Here is a 14,988-nt window from a genome sequence, read left to right as displayed (position 1 = left end):
TAATGTCTCTATTTTACAATTAACTATAATTAATTATGAGTCATACCGAAGTAACCGAACACGTCAGTGTTGAAACTCTAATGCATGGAAGCTTATTCCGTCTTATTCTGCAGTTTTCCTATTCTACCGCTTGGTGCCATGTACGCATGGTCGGAGCTGTGCGTAGATGTATGCACAATCTCAAGCACACTTTCATATTGATAAATCCCACACTTTGCTTAGAAATTATCGTACGCACGGTTTACGCACATACAGTATCTGTGCATATGCAGCATTGATAAATGAGGGCCCTGATCTCAACTGCACATTAAGCGGAGTACCAATACGAATGTTCAAATTATTCTGCACAGAGTTTAGCCTCCCAGCACCCAAGTCCCTAGTCTGCTTATTGACCAACTGAGCCTGTGTGCGAATACAAGCCTGTCATTGTTTGCAGAATTCACACAGCGAGTGTGTTGATTAACATGGACTAAACCATGTTCCTTACACAATGTTGTACGGTTGGCCATTTCACGCTGATAGTTAAATGAAAACGTACGGGTTGTGGATAAAATGTATATCTGTGTTATCTTCATTCTCTTCGATTTCATTCCTGACCAAGGACAAGACATAAAAGGCATTTGTCTCATCAAGATTTGAGTGAGTTGGCGATGTGCGACCAATATGTTCCAAAAAGTGACCGTGTGGAGGCTGCAGCAAAGTCATACATTTATATACAATTATGTGTGCTTCTCAGTGTTTTAGTCTGCTTGAAACGATTATTAAGTGGTCATCATTTGTTAAATTGGTCAGCATCTGTTATAAAATAATAATAATAATAATTCATTTATTTTGTACAGCACTTTTCAAGGACCCAAAGTCGCTGACAATAGGCAAAAAACAAAGAAACATAGAACCACAGGGAAAAGGGGAACAATATGAGTACACAAGAACATAAAACCACGAGTAACAGACAACAACAGTTGGGTAAGTAAGGGAAACCGAGGGGTGGGGCAGGAGAGAAGGTGGGGCAGGGGAAAAGGAGGTGGTAGGTTGGAGGAGGGTGGTTATGGGTAGGAAAGGTTGAATGCTATAGGGAGAACAGGTATGTTTTGAGTGGAGAGTGAGGGAGAGTCTCTGATGGTCTGAGGGAAGGGAGGGTGTTCCAGAGTCTGGGTGCGGCACGTGAGAGCCCGATCACCAAAATGTTTTAATTTGGATGACGGGACAATGAGGAAAGCAGTGGAAGAGGACCGGAGGGATCGGGTGGGGCGGTAAGGGAGAAGGAGCTCAGTCAGGTAGGGGGGGGGGGGGGGCAGGCTATGGAGGGCTTTAAAGGTGTGGAGTAGTACCGGTAGTTTGAAATGTATGTGTTCCTTAATCGGGAGCCAGTGGAGGAATGGAGTGATGTGGTCACGGGACCTGGTGTTCGAGCAGCAGAGTTCTGGACCATCTGGAGTCTATGGAGGGAGCGGGAGGTGATGCCGGTGAGGAGGGACTTGCAGTAGTCTAGGCGGGAGGAAATTAAGGCGTGTATGAGGGATTCAGCAGCAGGGGGGATGGGGGTCAAATGAGGGTGGGTGGGATCCAGGATCACGCTCTGGTTGCGAACCAGGGGGGGGGGTTGGTGATGGGTGAGTCATTAATAGTGAGTGGGCGGGAGGTTATGTGGGTCACTTTGTTTTTGTTTTGGTACTAACAGGACTCTGGAGTGAGGATTGCTTTTGGGGTTAAGAGTGAACAGGTTATCCACTTTACGATTTTTGTTTTATTTACTTTTTGATTTGTATGTTTATTTGAAAAATGAAGCATGTTTATTTTAATGCCTTGTTTGATGGAAACGCTTCACTTTAAAAATACTTGAAACGAGAGGTCAGCTTTTGCTCAATAATGCTGTGAAACAGGATATTTTTGATATGCTGGCCAGTTTGCTCCGGTTAAGGTTAAATAAATATTTAAAATGATGATCCTCCGTACACAGGCGGAGGAAGTCCCTTTTAGTGCCTTTAGTTGTTTAGGACCCCTCCTCGCCTAAACCAAGTGCAGTGTTTCCATTAGTCTGTCACGGAGAATTGCATGCTTTGTGCGAAAGAGCAACGCCCGCACCAGACTCTCTGTTCATGTCCGAAAGGGGCTAAAGAGAGATATGGTTGGCTCTAATCCTACACATTCTGAACCCCCGAGACTCCTCGCCTAAGCCAGTATTTGCATACGTGAGAACTGAGAACACGTTTAGCCAATCGAATGCCGCATGCTGAAGGGCAATGCCTGCACCCGATTATCTGGCCATTTATATCACTGTATTTCTCCATGAGTCTGCTCTTCAGGTACTCTTTTACTGCTTTGGCTCCATCATGTCTCTTCACACCCGAAAAGTAATTTGCATGAACTCCAAATGACTGCTGCATTTCAGCCAATTATGGTTCACATAATGGAATGGTGTTTTATCTCTTGTAATCTTTTTAATTGCGAGCTATTCTTTTAGATCCGCCCAGGGAGCCGGCGTGGAGGTGGGAATCTCAGGGTTTGAATGTGTAAGATTAGAGCCAATTATCTCTCTTTCTCTCTCTTTCCCTCTCCCTCATCAGGTGTTCCCATCACAGATCCTTCGTACTTCTCCCGGATGAGTGTAGAGGAGTTGGGGTGTGTCCTGCGGTCCGATAATGCCACACCCATGCCCATGCTCCAGGAGCGACACCAGGTACTGATGGGGATGGGTACCAAATCCGGTACTTTTAAGGGTATTGACCGAATCACGTCGGTACTACCGAGTACCGATTCACGTGAGATCCACCGGTGCCACATTTCGGTACTGTTTAAAAAAAAGATTAAGTCCGATGACGTCAACTTTTTGTTTACCACGAAACCTATGAAGTGTGCCGCAAGTTCACGTCAACATTCACGCACACAATACACGCTTACCTACGATTTGACTTGATTCAACAACAAAGCAGTCGGTTACACATTACAAAGCTAGAGTAGATGCAGACAACACTCGCTGCAATATTATATATTATATACATATTAAGAAATTGTTCTAAATAAATAATGGGTACTGACTTTACCTCAGTGAGGTAGGTAAAGTACAGAAAAAAGGTGCTGTTGGGTACCGGTATCGATTCACAGGTACCGGTATCGGTTCAAATGTGAACGGTACCCAACACTAGGTACTGATGATGGATGCAGTATTTCAGAAGTAAATAACACACGCTTGATATTGTCACCTGGGATGGGACTCGGGGAAAATTCCACCCTAAATCATGCATGCATGCTTTACCTGCTCAGCACCAGCCCCTCGTTAAATTTGAACACCTTGTTGGATGTTATTTTAATAAGGTACTGACCGAAGGAGGACGTGTGCTTCTGGAATATGGTAGAAGTTTCCGGAGCTTCATCAGTCGGGCTGGGAACGACGCTCAGAAGATGGTGGAGCTCATTGTGGACAAGCTGCCTTCATACAGAGACGAGGCTACATATGAGGTTAGAGTGACAGTAGAGTTTTTTAAGAAAAGCGCTATACAAAATGTACCATTTACCCTTAGAACAGGGTTTGTCTATATCTCAGTCTGTCTGTCACAAAAGTACACCAATCACAGCTCACACTGATATGGGCATACAGTGTCAAACCACAAGGGAACACAACACGTTCGCTAGCTAGCGACATTAATGTAAGTGACGTATGTTAGCCAAGCTCTTATCAACGTTAGAGATGTATGTTAGCCAAGCTCACACTTCATTCACAAACTGCACACCTAGTCATTTGCTATTCATAGCTAAAGATTGCACAGGGAAGCCACGCCATTATTAGACTTGTCTTGTTTGGCTTTTATATCACTGCAGCCAACAATGCTAGCATATTGTAGAAATGTTAATAAATAAATGAATACCAATATCTATTATTTATCATCATCATCGGTAACATGGATGCTAATTCACTAGTAGCAGAGCAGTATATTTCACATGGTGCCATGATGCCAGCTGTCTGTTGGATGTGCAAGCCTAAGGCTCAGATATTCTCCCCGTCAATAATGGAGGCTGCTCACTCGCAATCCTATCAGTTAAGGCTGCGGGCTATAAATAGATGTGGTTATTTTTTTCTTCATTGTGAGATGCTTTTCAATGACTGGTAGGATTTTGAAGGGTTGTGCCAAAACTGCCTTCTAAAATTCTTCATAACTAGGCAAAATATGCTACATCAATGTGTTTTCGATGGCCATAATTCAGATGTAAAATATGTTAATTTGCCTGGCTGTGATTGATATGTAGCTAACATAGTGTGACATATACCACCGGGGACCAACTAGTAATTAACAGGTGCTGTGAAGGAGCACCTCTCTTTATAGTATTTACTACATCATCACCACAGACAGCTTGGTAGGTAAACAAAGGTCATCAGACAGCTTGGTAGGTAAACGGGTCATCACAGACAGCTTGGTAGGTAAACGGGTCATCACAGACAGCTTGGTAGGTAAACAGCAGGTCATCACAGACAGCTTGGTAGGTAAACAGCAGGTCATCACAGACAGCTTGGTAGGTAAACAGCAGGTCATCACAGACAGCTTGGTAGGTAAACGGCAGGTCATCACAGAAATCTTGTTAAGCAAACAGGTGATTGTAATCAAATAATATTTTTGATTTTCATTAAATGTCAACTGTGGCCAATGAGCTGTGCTTATCTCATTGCTCTATATTGGTAAGACATCCATTTACATGGGGCTCGGAGACTAAACCTCCCACCAGCTCTCCGGGCCAGAACATTTCAAATTCTCTGGTCCAACCATTAAAGCCACTGCCCCTGTAATATGTTATTTCATAGGGATGTGATGCGACACCAATCCCAAACTAGGTTCCTGCCTTTGTTCCTGCCGACCAGGGTTGTAGAACGCCAGTTCCAGTGTCAAGATGCAGGTTTGCAGTTTACAGAGATCTGGTGGTGTTTCATAACTCTCGGGTGTTGCAGACGTACTGAGGAAAAACGCTGACTTGTGTTGCTTTTTCTCTCCTTTCTCCAGAACGCACACCATTCCAAAGATTTCAGTTAAAATAAAAATAAAAGAAGAATTGTAGGCACACGATTTAACGTAATCTCAAAATATGCTGTAGATAGTGCTGTGTTTGATGTATACAATAAATACGTAGGTGTATGGAGTTAGTACAGGGACTACTTAACGTTAGTCTATATGCCCCTATTGTCATGCGTGTTTACGTTACGCACAGGTCATATGAATGTACTGCCAGGTTGGGGGTACGTCATTAAAGCCATGGGTTCAACGCTATCTCCATCTCCGTGATTCTTATGTTATGTAGTTGTACTGTATGTTGACAACATACATGACAAATTGGCGACGAGATTAAAAGTACCTACGTTTTTTCACTCATGAAACCACCGAAGGAGGCCACCGGTCACGAAGGAGAGGAGATTTTCGAGGGGAAGACCCAAACTTCACTTGCATTGTAAAGTGTGGGCTGCATGCTAGCTGGCTACGGACCACACGTGAGAAGAATAAGGTTCACGTGAGTCGAGTGGAAAAGTGCACAAAGCTAGTTTGACAGAAATAATCTTGGACTGAATGAAAATGTTGTTGATTGGCACTTTGGCTGCATTTGATAGCAGTATTGAAGACTGGACAAGTTATATTGAAAGAGTAGAGATTTATTGCCAGGCGAATCTTATCGGCGATGAAGAAAAAGCTGTCGTTCTGTTGAGTGTGATGGGCGCAAAGACTTACGGACTGCTGCGCAATTTGCTAGCACCTGTGAAGCCCGCAGAGAAGACATTCAAAGAAATTCAGGATACAAGACCACTTAAGCCCCAAACCATTGGTAATTACAGAGAGATTCAAGTTTCACAAGCGAAATCAGGACAAAGGGGAAAGCATATCTGAATATGTTGCAGAGCTACGCAGATTGTCAGAACACTGTGATTTCAGACTAGGCCTAAATGATGCGTTGAGGGACAGACTAGTTTGTGGTATGCATAATGAAGCCACACAGAAGAAACTACTGTCAGAGAAAGACCTTGATTATAAAAAGGCGCTCAACATAGCAATATGTATGGAAACTGCAGCAAGGGGAGCATCAGAAATACAACAAAAAGGGATAGTGTGAAACCAATAAAATGTCACTGAAACCAGGAAAGCAATGTTATCGTTGTGGCAAGACATAACACGATCCAGATAAATGTTGGTTCAAAGACAGAGTGTAGAAAATGTCAAAAGCAAGGTCACATTGAGAGAGTGTGAAAATCAGGAAAAAAAACAGTACTCTGACAAAACGCAAAGTAGCAAGAAAGCAGCACCCAGACAGTAGTGACTTAGCATGTCTAGAGCTGCATCGCATGAAAGAGACAAATGCACGTAAAATAATATGGATCACTACAGGATTTCTCCCTAAATATTGATGGTTCCATTGTCACCCCCTCCACTTACGTCCGTAACCTTGGCATCATCCTGGACTCCACCCTTTCTTTCCTCCCCCATGTGAACCACATAACCAAAACGGCCTTCTACCACCTCCGGAACATTGCTTGTCTCCGCCCCTCCCTATCACTCTCCGCTGTTGAAACACTGGTTCATGCATTCATTTCATCAAGACTGGACTATTGTAACAGCATCCTCTACGGCTCACCAAACACTATCCTCAATAAACTCCAATATGTCCAAAACTCTGCTGCCTCATGCTCACCTCCACCCGTCGCTCTGATCACATCACCCCTGTCCTCCACGACCTCCACTGGCTGATGGAGAGCCACAACCAGTAGACATTGGCTATATACCTATCAGAGCTATATGGCTCTGTTGTTTAAAAAAAAGAGGCATTATTTCTTTGGCTCAAATATATCTTGTATGTTTATATTTTAGAACAGTACCCATAATAATGGAACCAGTTGTTGGACCAAAGTGTGACCAACAGCCTAGTGCTTGAAGTACTTTGAATATTATGGAAATACCTTGATTGTTACTTGACTCGCTAACTAATTTGTTCTTCCCATGCACGGGGACAACAAGTGAAAACCAGGACCCAGTCAAGCTTATTTGTGTTTGGAATTATGATTTGAAATTGATTATGTCGGTAGCTTCTCTGATATATATATATATATATTTTGTAACTGTTTAGTTTAAAGCACAATTAGGCGCCAGTATGTAGAAGAATGGCCAGCTATAATGAACACTCACCTGACCATGTTATTTGTTTTATAATTGTGTAGACACAATTAGGGGCCGGTGTAAAGGCCATATGAGTGTTTTGTTTATTAATATTATTATTATTGTGCTTAGGATAGTGTCTTATTTATGTTTGAACACTAGAGGGCTCTCCGCCTCCATTATAGCCACTCTTCTATAAGTAGCCTAGCTAATTAACATAATCCCATGCACCTGTGATGAGGATACATTTTTCTACCTGTCTCACCGTTTGGAACTCTGAATGGAGCAATTGACAACTGTTCTGATTTAACCCTTCATTCACCATCATTCACCCTTGGACAACAATAAACTCTGTAAACAGCAGCAACTTGGGACATTCCATATTTCCATCACAAACTTTGGGACCGAGTAAGATAACTAATTGCGGGTGCATCGTGGACGCTTGTCGATTCATTGGGGAGCGACAAGCGGACACTACAGTCAGTAAAGGTCGATATGGCATTTGGTAATGTTCAACCAAGTCGACGATGATAATAGTTCGTTGATAGTTAGGTTGCAATTAGCAACCACCAGTACTTGATAGTGTAGCCAGACGTTTAGCCAGCAGTAGCCAGGTTACAGTTAGTCAGACGTTAGTCAGTAGGCAATCAGCGTTTAGTCAGCAGTGTTCATTCAAACGTCAGTAGACTATACAGAGTCGATAGTCAGTCAGATTATTTACCTATACAAAGGAAAGGAAACAAACGGCATTAATTAGTAACTAGATATATGAAACAAGAGAGAAATGCGGATATAAACGGCGCATCCAATGCAACGTACCGTTGGCCAGTCAGAGTTCGCCCACAGGGCTTTTCACCTTACAGCCTAGGGCTAAGAGTGTCACTTAAATAGCACAACGCAGGACCATTCAAAGACTCAATGTTCTTGATCGCTGTAGATGTGCATTCAAAATGGCCGGAAGTGATAAAAATGAAGTCAACTACATCTGAGAAGACCATTTCTGTGCTGAGGACTGTGTTCGCCAGGAATGGTTTAGCACAACAGATATGCACAGATAATGGACGCCAGTTAGTTTCGGATGAATTCCAGGCGTTTGTAAAGAGAAATGGAATCAAGCACTTCACATCTGCATCATACCATCCAGCCACGAATGGCTTAGCAGAAAGATTTGTGCAGACATTCAAGAAAGCAATCAAAGCGATAGATAATGAAGATCTACGGATCAGGGTTTCCGTTAGCCGGTAATTACCGGTATTTGACCAGCAAAATCTGTTGAAGTCCGACATATCTCTCCGGTCTTAATGTCTGGTGAAAATTATTCCCTCTAAGCACAATTTGATTATTTGAATTGTATTAAAATAGGCTAAAATTAAATAGCCTATGCGATGAACGAAACAATCATTACACTTGTTTCATCGTTGCTTCACCAAGCAGGTCTAATAATTCCAACACTGTTGTAAGCGGGAGCTTGCTGCTAGATTTGCGACTGCATGCAGCTGCAGAGCCGCAGCTGCACACCATCTGTGCCGGCACAGTGCAATACTCCAATTCAGCCATTGGCAATTCAGCTGTTGGGTGGGGGGCGCTGCTGAGCGGTCCCCAGATAGAGCCTGAAAACAGCTGAATCTGCTGCTTTGCAGCGGCATACTCTCGCAAATAAGTCGTTGGGAGGTGGAGAGAGTCATCACGCAAACCCACGATAATGTTGCCGTCTCTCTGCCAAATTTCTCAGTTTTTCGCTTGATATAATTAATACAAATGTCCAATATAACGGAATTCGTTAGCTCATAAAAATTTGATTATAACAGACTGCTGTTTATTAATGTCGGGTGACTGCCCACAGACACCTATTTGATTTAAAGTCGGCAGCAGCACGGAGTCTCTGGACTTATTTTATTTGGAATATAATGACTGTATACGCAAAAGTAGCCTAGTTTTAAGTTAAAATATTATAAATCTACATGCCTTGAGGATGTCATTCTTTATATAGCCTGCCTATCAATTGTTTTTAAGCTCAATAAACTCATCGGAATTTCTCTCATTTGACCGGTAGATTTAAATCTACCGGACCCTGAGACCGGCAACAATTTTTTCTAACGGAAACCCTGCTACCGATCCAGCACAAAATCGACAAATTCCTCTTTGCATATCGCAATGCCACACACACCACCACCAACCAGACGCCAGCGAGATCTCACATGGACCTTCTCAAACCAGATGTGCAACGTGACGTGGAGGACAAACGGTTCAAACATCTTAACGACAAACCAACAAGGAACTTCAAAGTAGGACAGACAGTTCTCGCTCGTGATTATCGGAAGGACAAGTGGAACACCGGAACAATCACGTCACGTGATGGACCACTGATGTATACTGTGGACATGGGAGATGATGTATGGAGACGTCATGTTGACCAAATCCTGGACACTCAGGTACAGAACAGTGTGTCACCTGGCCTGGACTAACCTGAGCAGGAAATAGACAATCCAGTTTGCTCAGCACCACCCACCGCAGCTCCGTACGAAACTGAGAGCTCTAGTGCTGATACCTCACCACCTGAGATGTCTCCACAGCCTGGTTCCCCGCTCTCAAGCGAGCCAGTGAGACGCTACCCAGAGAGGCAGCATAAACCGCCTCAGAGACTTGATCTGTAGCATAAGGGCCATGTTGTATTCAGACATGTTTGAAAACATAATGTCATAGTTAATAGACATTTGGTTAAGGATTGATGTAGGCCATACATTTATTGTGGAAACATTTATTGTTATTATTTGTGTTCATACCGTTAAGCTAAAGGGGGAGGATGTGTAATGTATGGAGTTAGTACAGGGACTACTTAACGTTAGTCTATATACGCCCCTCTTGTCATGCGTGCTTACGTTACGCACAGGTCATATGAATGTACTGCCAGGTTGGGGGTACGTCATTAAAGCCATGGGTTCAACGCTATCTCCATCTCCGTGATTCTTATGTTATGTAGTTGTGTAATTAGACAACATACACGACAGTAGGCCTATCATTATTATATGTTAAACTACACTGTAGGTTATGTTTCTAGGCCTAACTGATGCATACAAAATACATGGTAGTGGGGTGTGGTTTGGGCTCTGCTGCAGGGGAGAGATGGGTGGGAGTGGCTCATGGGAGCAGCGACAGGGTTAGTTAGGACTGAGTGAGCTAGTTGGCTTATAAACTAGGTAGTTAATTAGGGGGATGGATTTTTCATTTATTTCTGTCTCTCTGCCACTGGATATAAGGTAGGTTGTCGCCCCACATTTAGCCTGGTAATATAACATGATTGCATCGTTTTTTGCTTGTCACGTTATTGTCCAATAGCTCAGCATACTTGTGTGTATGTTGGCTTTTGGTAGCCTAGTTTGTGAGTCTGGCCTACTTGTTATTGTTATTTAGTCTTAATGTTCTATTGAAGATTTTGTTCAGTTTCCAAGTGAGGAGTTGTTTAATACCTTTTTTGCTGAGGACCATTTGTTGAAAGTGGCAAAACACTACAAGATAGATATTTCTAAACAGTTGCACAAAGATTTCAAGTTGGCACAGAAGGCAAATTTAGTTGAGTTAGGAGTTTTGACTGCTACAATGGAGCCTAGCAGCTCAAAAGGGGAGCCCTTTTGCTAGCTCTAGCTCTCCAGCCCCTGTACCTCAGACAGTTCCATCTCTGGTGTCAAGTGCTGTAGTTGGACAGCAAAAGGAGTTGATGCCGTTACAGACAGAGGCACGTGAACAGGAAAGTTTATGTACATTTCTGAGAAAAACTGAGACAAGATGCGCGCTTGTGTGAGTTTGAGTTAGTACAGGAAGAAGAAAGGCAAAAGTTGGAGCTGCAATATAATATTAAATAATGAATGATTTCATTGATGATTTTGGTGTTTGGTCCCCCTCCTTTTTTTCAATTCAGAGCGAGGTTGTAACAAGCTCCTATTCACATCCATCAACGTCTGGAAAGCAGTAAATACTGATAAAAGCATGACCACTATCTCTTTACCCGCACATGTTAAATTTAATGATTGCTTAATATCTGAACAGAAAGAGATGCACCAAGCCTTTTAATATAGTTATTTTTTTAAATGCTGGTAATTTATTTGAAAACAATTATGCAGGCCCCCTCCTGGTGGAAATGAACATGACATGATCCATTTTCAGCCCTTCCCTAGTCTGGATCGGTGCCATGAGACTGTGGGTATATATAGGGAGGTGTAGTGGTTACGTCATTGTTGTTTCCGGCCGGTCCACCTCGCTTGAAATTGCAATGTATTTCCAATGGACACATTTATAAATCGTCTAGTTTAAAAGAAATAAAGCATGAACATTGGCATGGTGTACCTTTCTGTGTGTATTCATCCACAATCTATAGCTCACCATGAAACAATTAGCAATTAATCGTAAAATAATTACGTATAATTTTATTTCAACCAAAAATGCTTAAAATAATGTTAGTGATAGAAGGGAACTCATTTTGTGCAAAAATGGAAAGCTTACGAATGTTCATGAGGCAGAATTATTTACAATAGCCAATAATAAATGTTCCCAATGATAAATTCCTATACGGGTGGACCGCGCAGGAGACTAAAGTGACGTCAGACTACACCTCCCTATAAGCATGTCATTGGCCAACTATTTCAGAGGAAAGGGATCCAAACGGGCCTATGCGAGGCCTCCACTTGATTCCGAAAATACGCTAAATAAAAATAAAAAAAACATGTTAGCTTTCTATGAGTTCATATTGAAGACAATGAAAAAAAAACTGTAAACGGCACAGAGGGAAGGGACAGAAATACTGACATAAATGTGTTTTATATCTACATTTGATATTAGTCAATTAGGAACGTATTGTTTACGTTTGTAAACATTCAGAGAAGAAGATTGTATTGTATTTAATTATTTTGATAGTCATTCCAATGAATCACGGCCTTGTATTTGAAAGAGAATTTGCCATGGCAGGTGTGGTAAAGTGGAGATGGGATGACTGCCTTGTGTTCTGCCTCTGGAAATAATTATTGAATGGACTCTGGGACATACAGATACTTAAAAATAAAAGTGCACATTTGAAATATATTGATGCATTTTTTTAGAAGAGTTGCAGATGGCTCCAGTCTGTTAGAGGAGGTGGCTATCCTGACAAACTTATTTTGAATTGGGTATATGTTTTGGATATACGTAAGTGTGATATGGACTGACCCATAAAATATTACAGTAGGAGAGGTGGGGGTACATTTTACTCTAATATTATGTTATTACAATCTTGACTGACGAGACCAGATATCTTTCTTATGATTCCAAGTGGTTTTGTTACTCTGGTACATACTGTACTAAGTTGATGTGTTCTTTCCAATTTAGCTTCTCATCAACAAGAATTCCATCAATAACGGATTATCTTATCTTATGCTTATATTTTGTTGAGTAGACTTGAGCCAATTCAACTCTACTGAAAACAGCTTGGCAGCTTCACTAGGGCATTTTTTTTGTTTTTTGTTTACTGGTAAACATTATAAAATAGGATTTTCTTTGTGCATTTAATGGGAGCTTGTTCAAACAAAACCATTTATTGACTGAAACCAGAGCAGAATTTGCATCTCGGATAAGGGAGTTGAAGTTTTTATGAGTGAAAAGCAAGGTAGTGTCATCAGCAAATAATATGGGGAAGAAGGTTGGAGAGATAACCGGAAAATCATTAATGTAAAAGGTAAAAAGTAGGGGACCCAGAATCTAACCTTGTGGAACACCACAGTTTATCTTTGCTTTGTTAGAAGCTGTGCCATTGATGAGCACATACTGTTCTCTATCACATAGCTTTCCAACCATTTCAAGGTTTGATCCTGGAAACCGTAACGTTTTAGCTTGAATTTCTTTTATTTTTATAAATTGATGAGGATACCCAGAGCAAATTCATTCGTTTTATAGATGTGAACATTTTAATTAAGTTAAGTCAGTTGTAATAGGGCCATGAATGTAGAATGTTTTTTCCTAAATCCGAATTGGTTTACTTTTCATAAAGAATATTTTCCTCCGTGATTAGAGATTTGTTTGTAAACCATTTATTTCCAGAATCTTTGAGGAACAGGGCAGGAGTTAGTGAAGTTACTAGAGTCACCTGATTTAAATAGAGATGTGACGTTGCCAATTCTCCTGCTTTTGGGTACTACACCATGTTCCATAGATTTGGCACATATATAATGCAAGTGGTTCAACGATGAAATCAATAACGTCCTTCAACAAAGTCACTCTAATTTCATCATGGCCAGCCGCAGAGCTCTTGAGGTCGTTCACAATCTCCTTTACCTCGACAGAAGAGGGTGGGCTAAACTGTTGATATTGATACATAATGATCAGTCATGAATTCCATTGGATTACCTCCTGTGTCTTGTACTGTATATTCTTGGAGAGAGAAGCACCCACATTGACAAGACATTATTGAAACTACAAGAAATATATGGATCACTTATTACACTTTCACCACATGGGAATTGAGGGGGACATGTAGAAATGTTATTTTTCTTATTTAGTATTTGATCGATCTGGGTTCGTTGCTTGGTATGTATGTGTGTGTGTTTGCTCAGTTGGCCAAGCTGCAACGCTGGCTTCGTCATACATCCTTGGTTTCTTCTTTTTCTTTTCACCTTGTCCTGATAACTTCCCTGTGTCTGTTCCTCCCCAGGGCAAGAGGATTGCCTTCTACAAGCGTGCCCAGATCCTGGTGGCAGATTACTGGGGCATCATGCAGTCCAGAGGGGAGACGGACCTGTTTAACCTGGACCGCCTCACCATGTTTGCCGACTACAGAGTCCCACAGGCCCTGGTCTACCTCGGGGCCCTGCGATACTCGGACACACTGATGCAGGCACTGAAGAACGGTGAGAGGGGGAGGAGAGAAGGGGAGGGGAGTGTGTGTGTGCACGGTGGATGTTTTTGTATGCCGTTTTTCTCTCACACATGCACGCTCAAATTAATTAACTGCCGTCTCCCTCTATAATCGTTCAAGCTGTTGATCCCTCCTCCTCTCTCAGGTGAGCTGCTGAGTTCAGGGGACAGGCGAGAGGTGGAGATTCGAGGTTGTTCCATCTGGTCTGTGGAACTGATCAAAGCCCACCTCTGTAAGCTGATGCAGGAGAGGGACGGGCAGAGCTGCAACATCAACTCCGCTCTCATTGACTTCTACCTGTGGCCGTACGCAAAGCAGCACCATAGAGACATGGCCCACATCCCCATACATCACACACGCTGCGTTTACTACTGACTGGCTGGCCTGTTACGTACTGCTGCCGTTGGATGAAACGGTGCATCTACAGTTATTGGGGAGGAAACTACTTATCTTCTGAAATATTTAGACAATTTTACATAGCTGTGGGTTGTACACAAATTGTGGCAAATTAGCGAGTAAAGTAAAAAATAAATCATACAAATGTTCGAAGAAATTGCTTTGGATTCAAATATAGTATATTTCCATATATATTCTCTTGTTTTAACATTGGATAATTTATGAGCCATGAATCAATGATATTTCTCCCAAAGATTTTGGTGTAATATAAAATTGTGAAATGCAATGCATGTGCAACAGTATTATATTTGAAATAAATATTTTATTTGATTAATTGACAGTTTACGGTTTCCTGCCATCATACCTTTTCAGTTTTGCGACTAACCTTTGTTAACTAGTATTGATTTGTATAGAAATGTATGTGATTGGTTCCAAGATTATCTGTCAGGGAGACATCGGTGTGTAAAGTCGGCTTATGCCCAATCTGAATTTTTATCAATTACTAAAGCAGGGTTCAAATCTAGGTCCTGTCCTTTTCAGTATTTATATTAATGATATTGTGTCTTTGTTGAAAGGCTGTCAAGCCCATCT

At 41.8% G+C, this 14,988-nt stretch overlaps 1 protein-coding gene across 1 annotated transcript in view; it reads left to right on the top strand.

Annotated features, from left to right (window-relative positions):
• Window positions 1–14,740, top strand: part of qng1 (Q-nucleotide N-glycosylase 1) — a 39,656-nt gene extending 24,916 nt beyond the window's left edge. Inside the window, exons 4-7 of the mRNA XM_084321277.1 lie at window positions 2,568–2,680; window positions 3,316–3,459; window positions 13,798–13,993; window positions 14,147–14,740. Coding sequence (XP_084177403.1) covers window positions 2,568–2,680; window positions 3,316–3,459; window positions 13,798–13,993; window positions 14,147–14,376 — 683 coding nt within the window. The 3' untranslated portion in view covers window positions 14,377–14,740. The remainder of the gene's footprint in view (window positions 1–2,567; window positions 2,681–3,315; window positions 3,460–13,797; window positions 13,994–14,146) is intronic.
• The last annotated feature ends 248 nt before the right edge of the window (window positions 14,741–14,988 follow it).

The sequence above is a fragment of the Notolepis coatsorum genome (assembly GCF_963971535.1).
Source record: "Notolepis coatsorum genome assembly, chromosome: 1".
Lineage (NCBI taxonomy): Eukaryota > Metazoa > Chordata > Actinopteri > Aulopiformes > Paralepididae > Notolepis > Notolepis coatsorum.
This window is presented reverse-complemented; position numbering and strand designations above follow the sequence as displayed.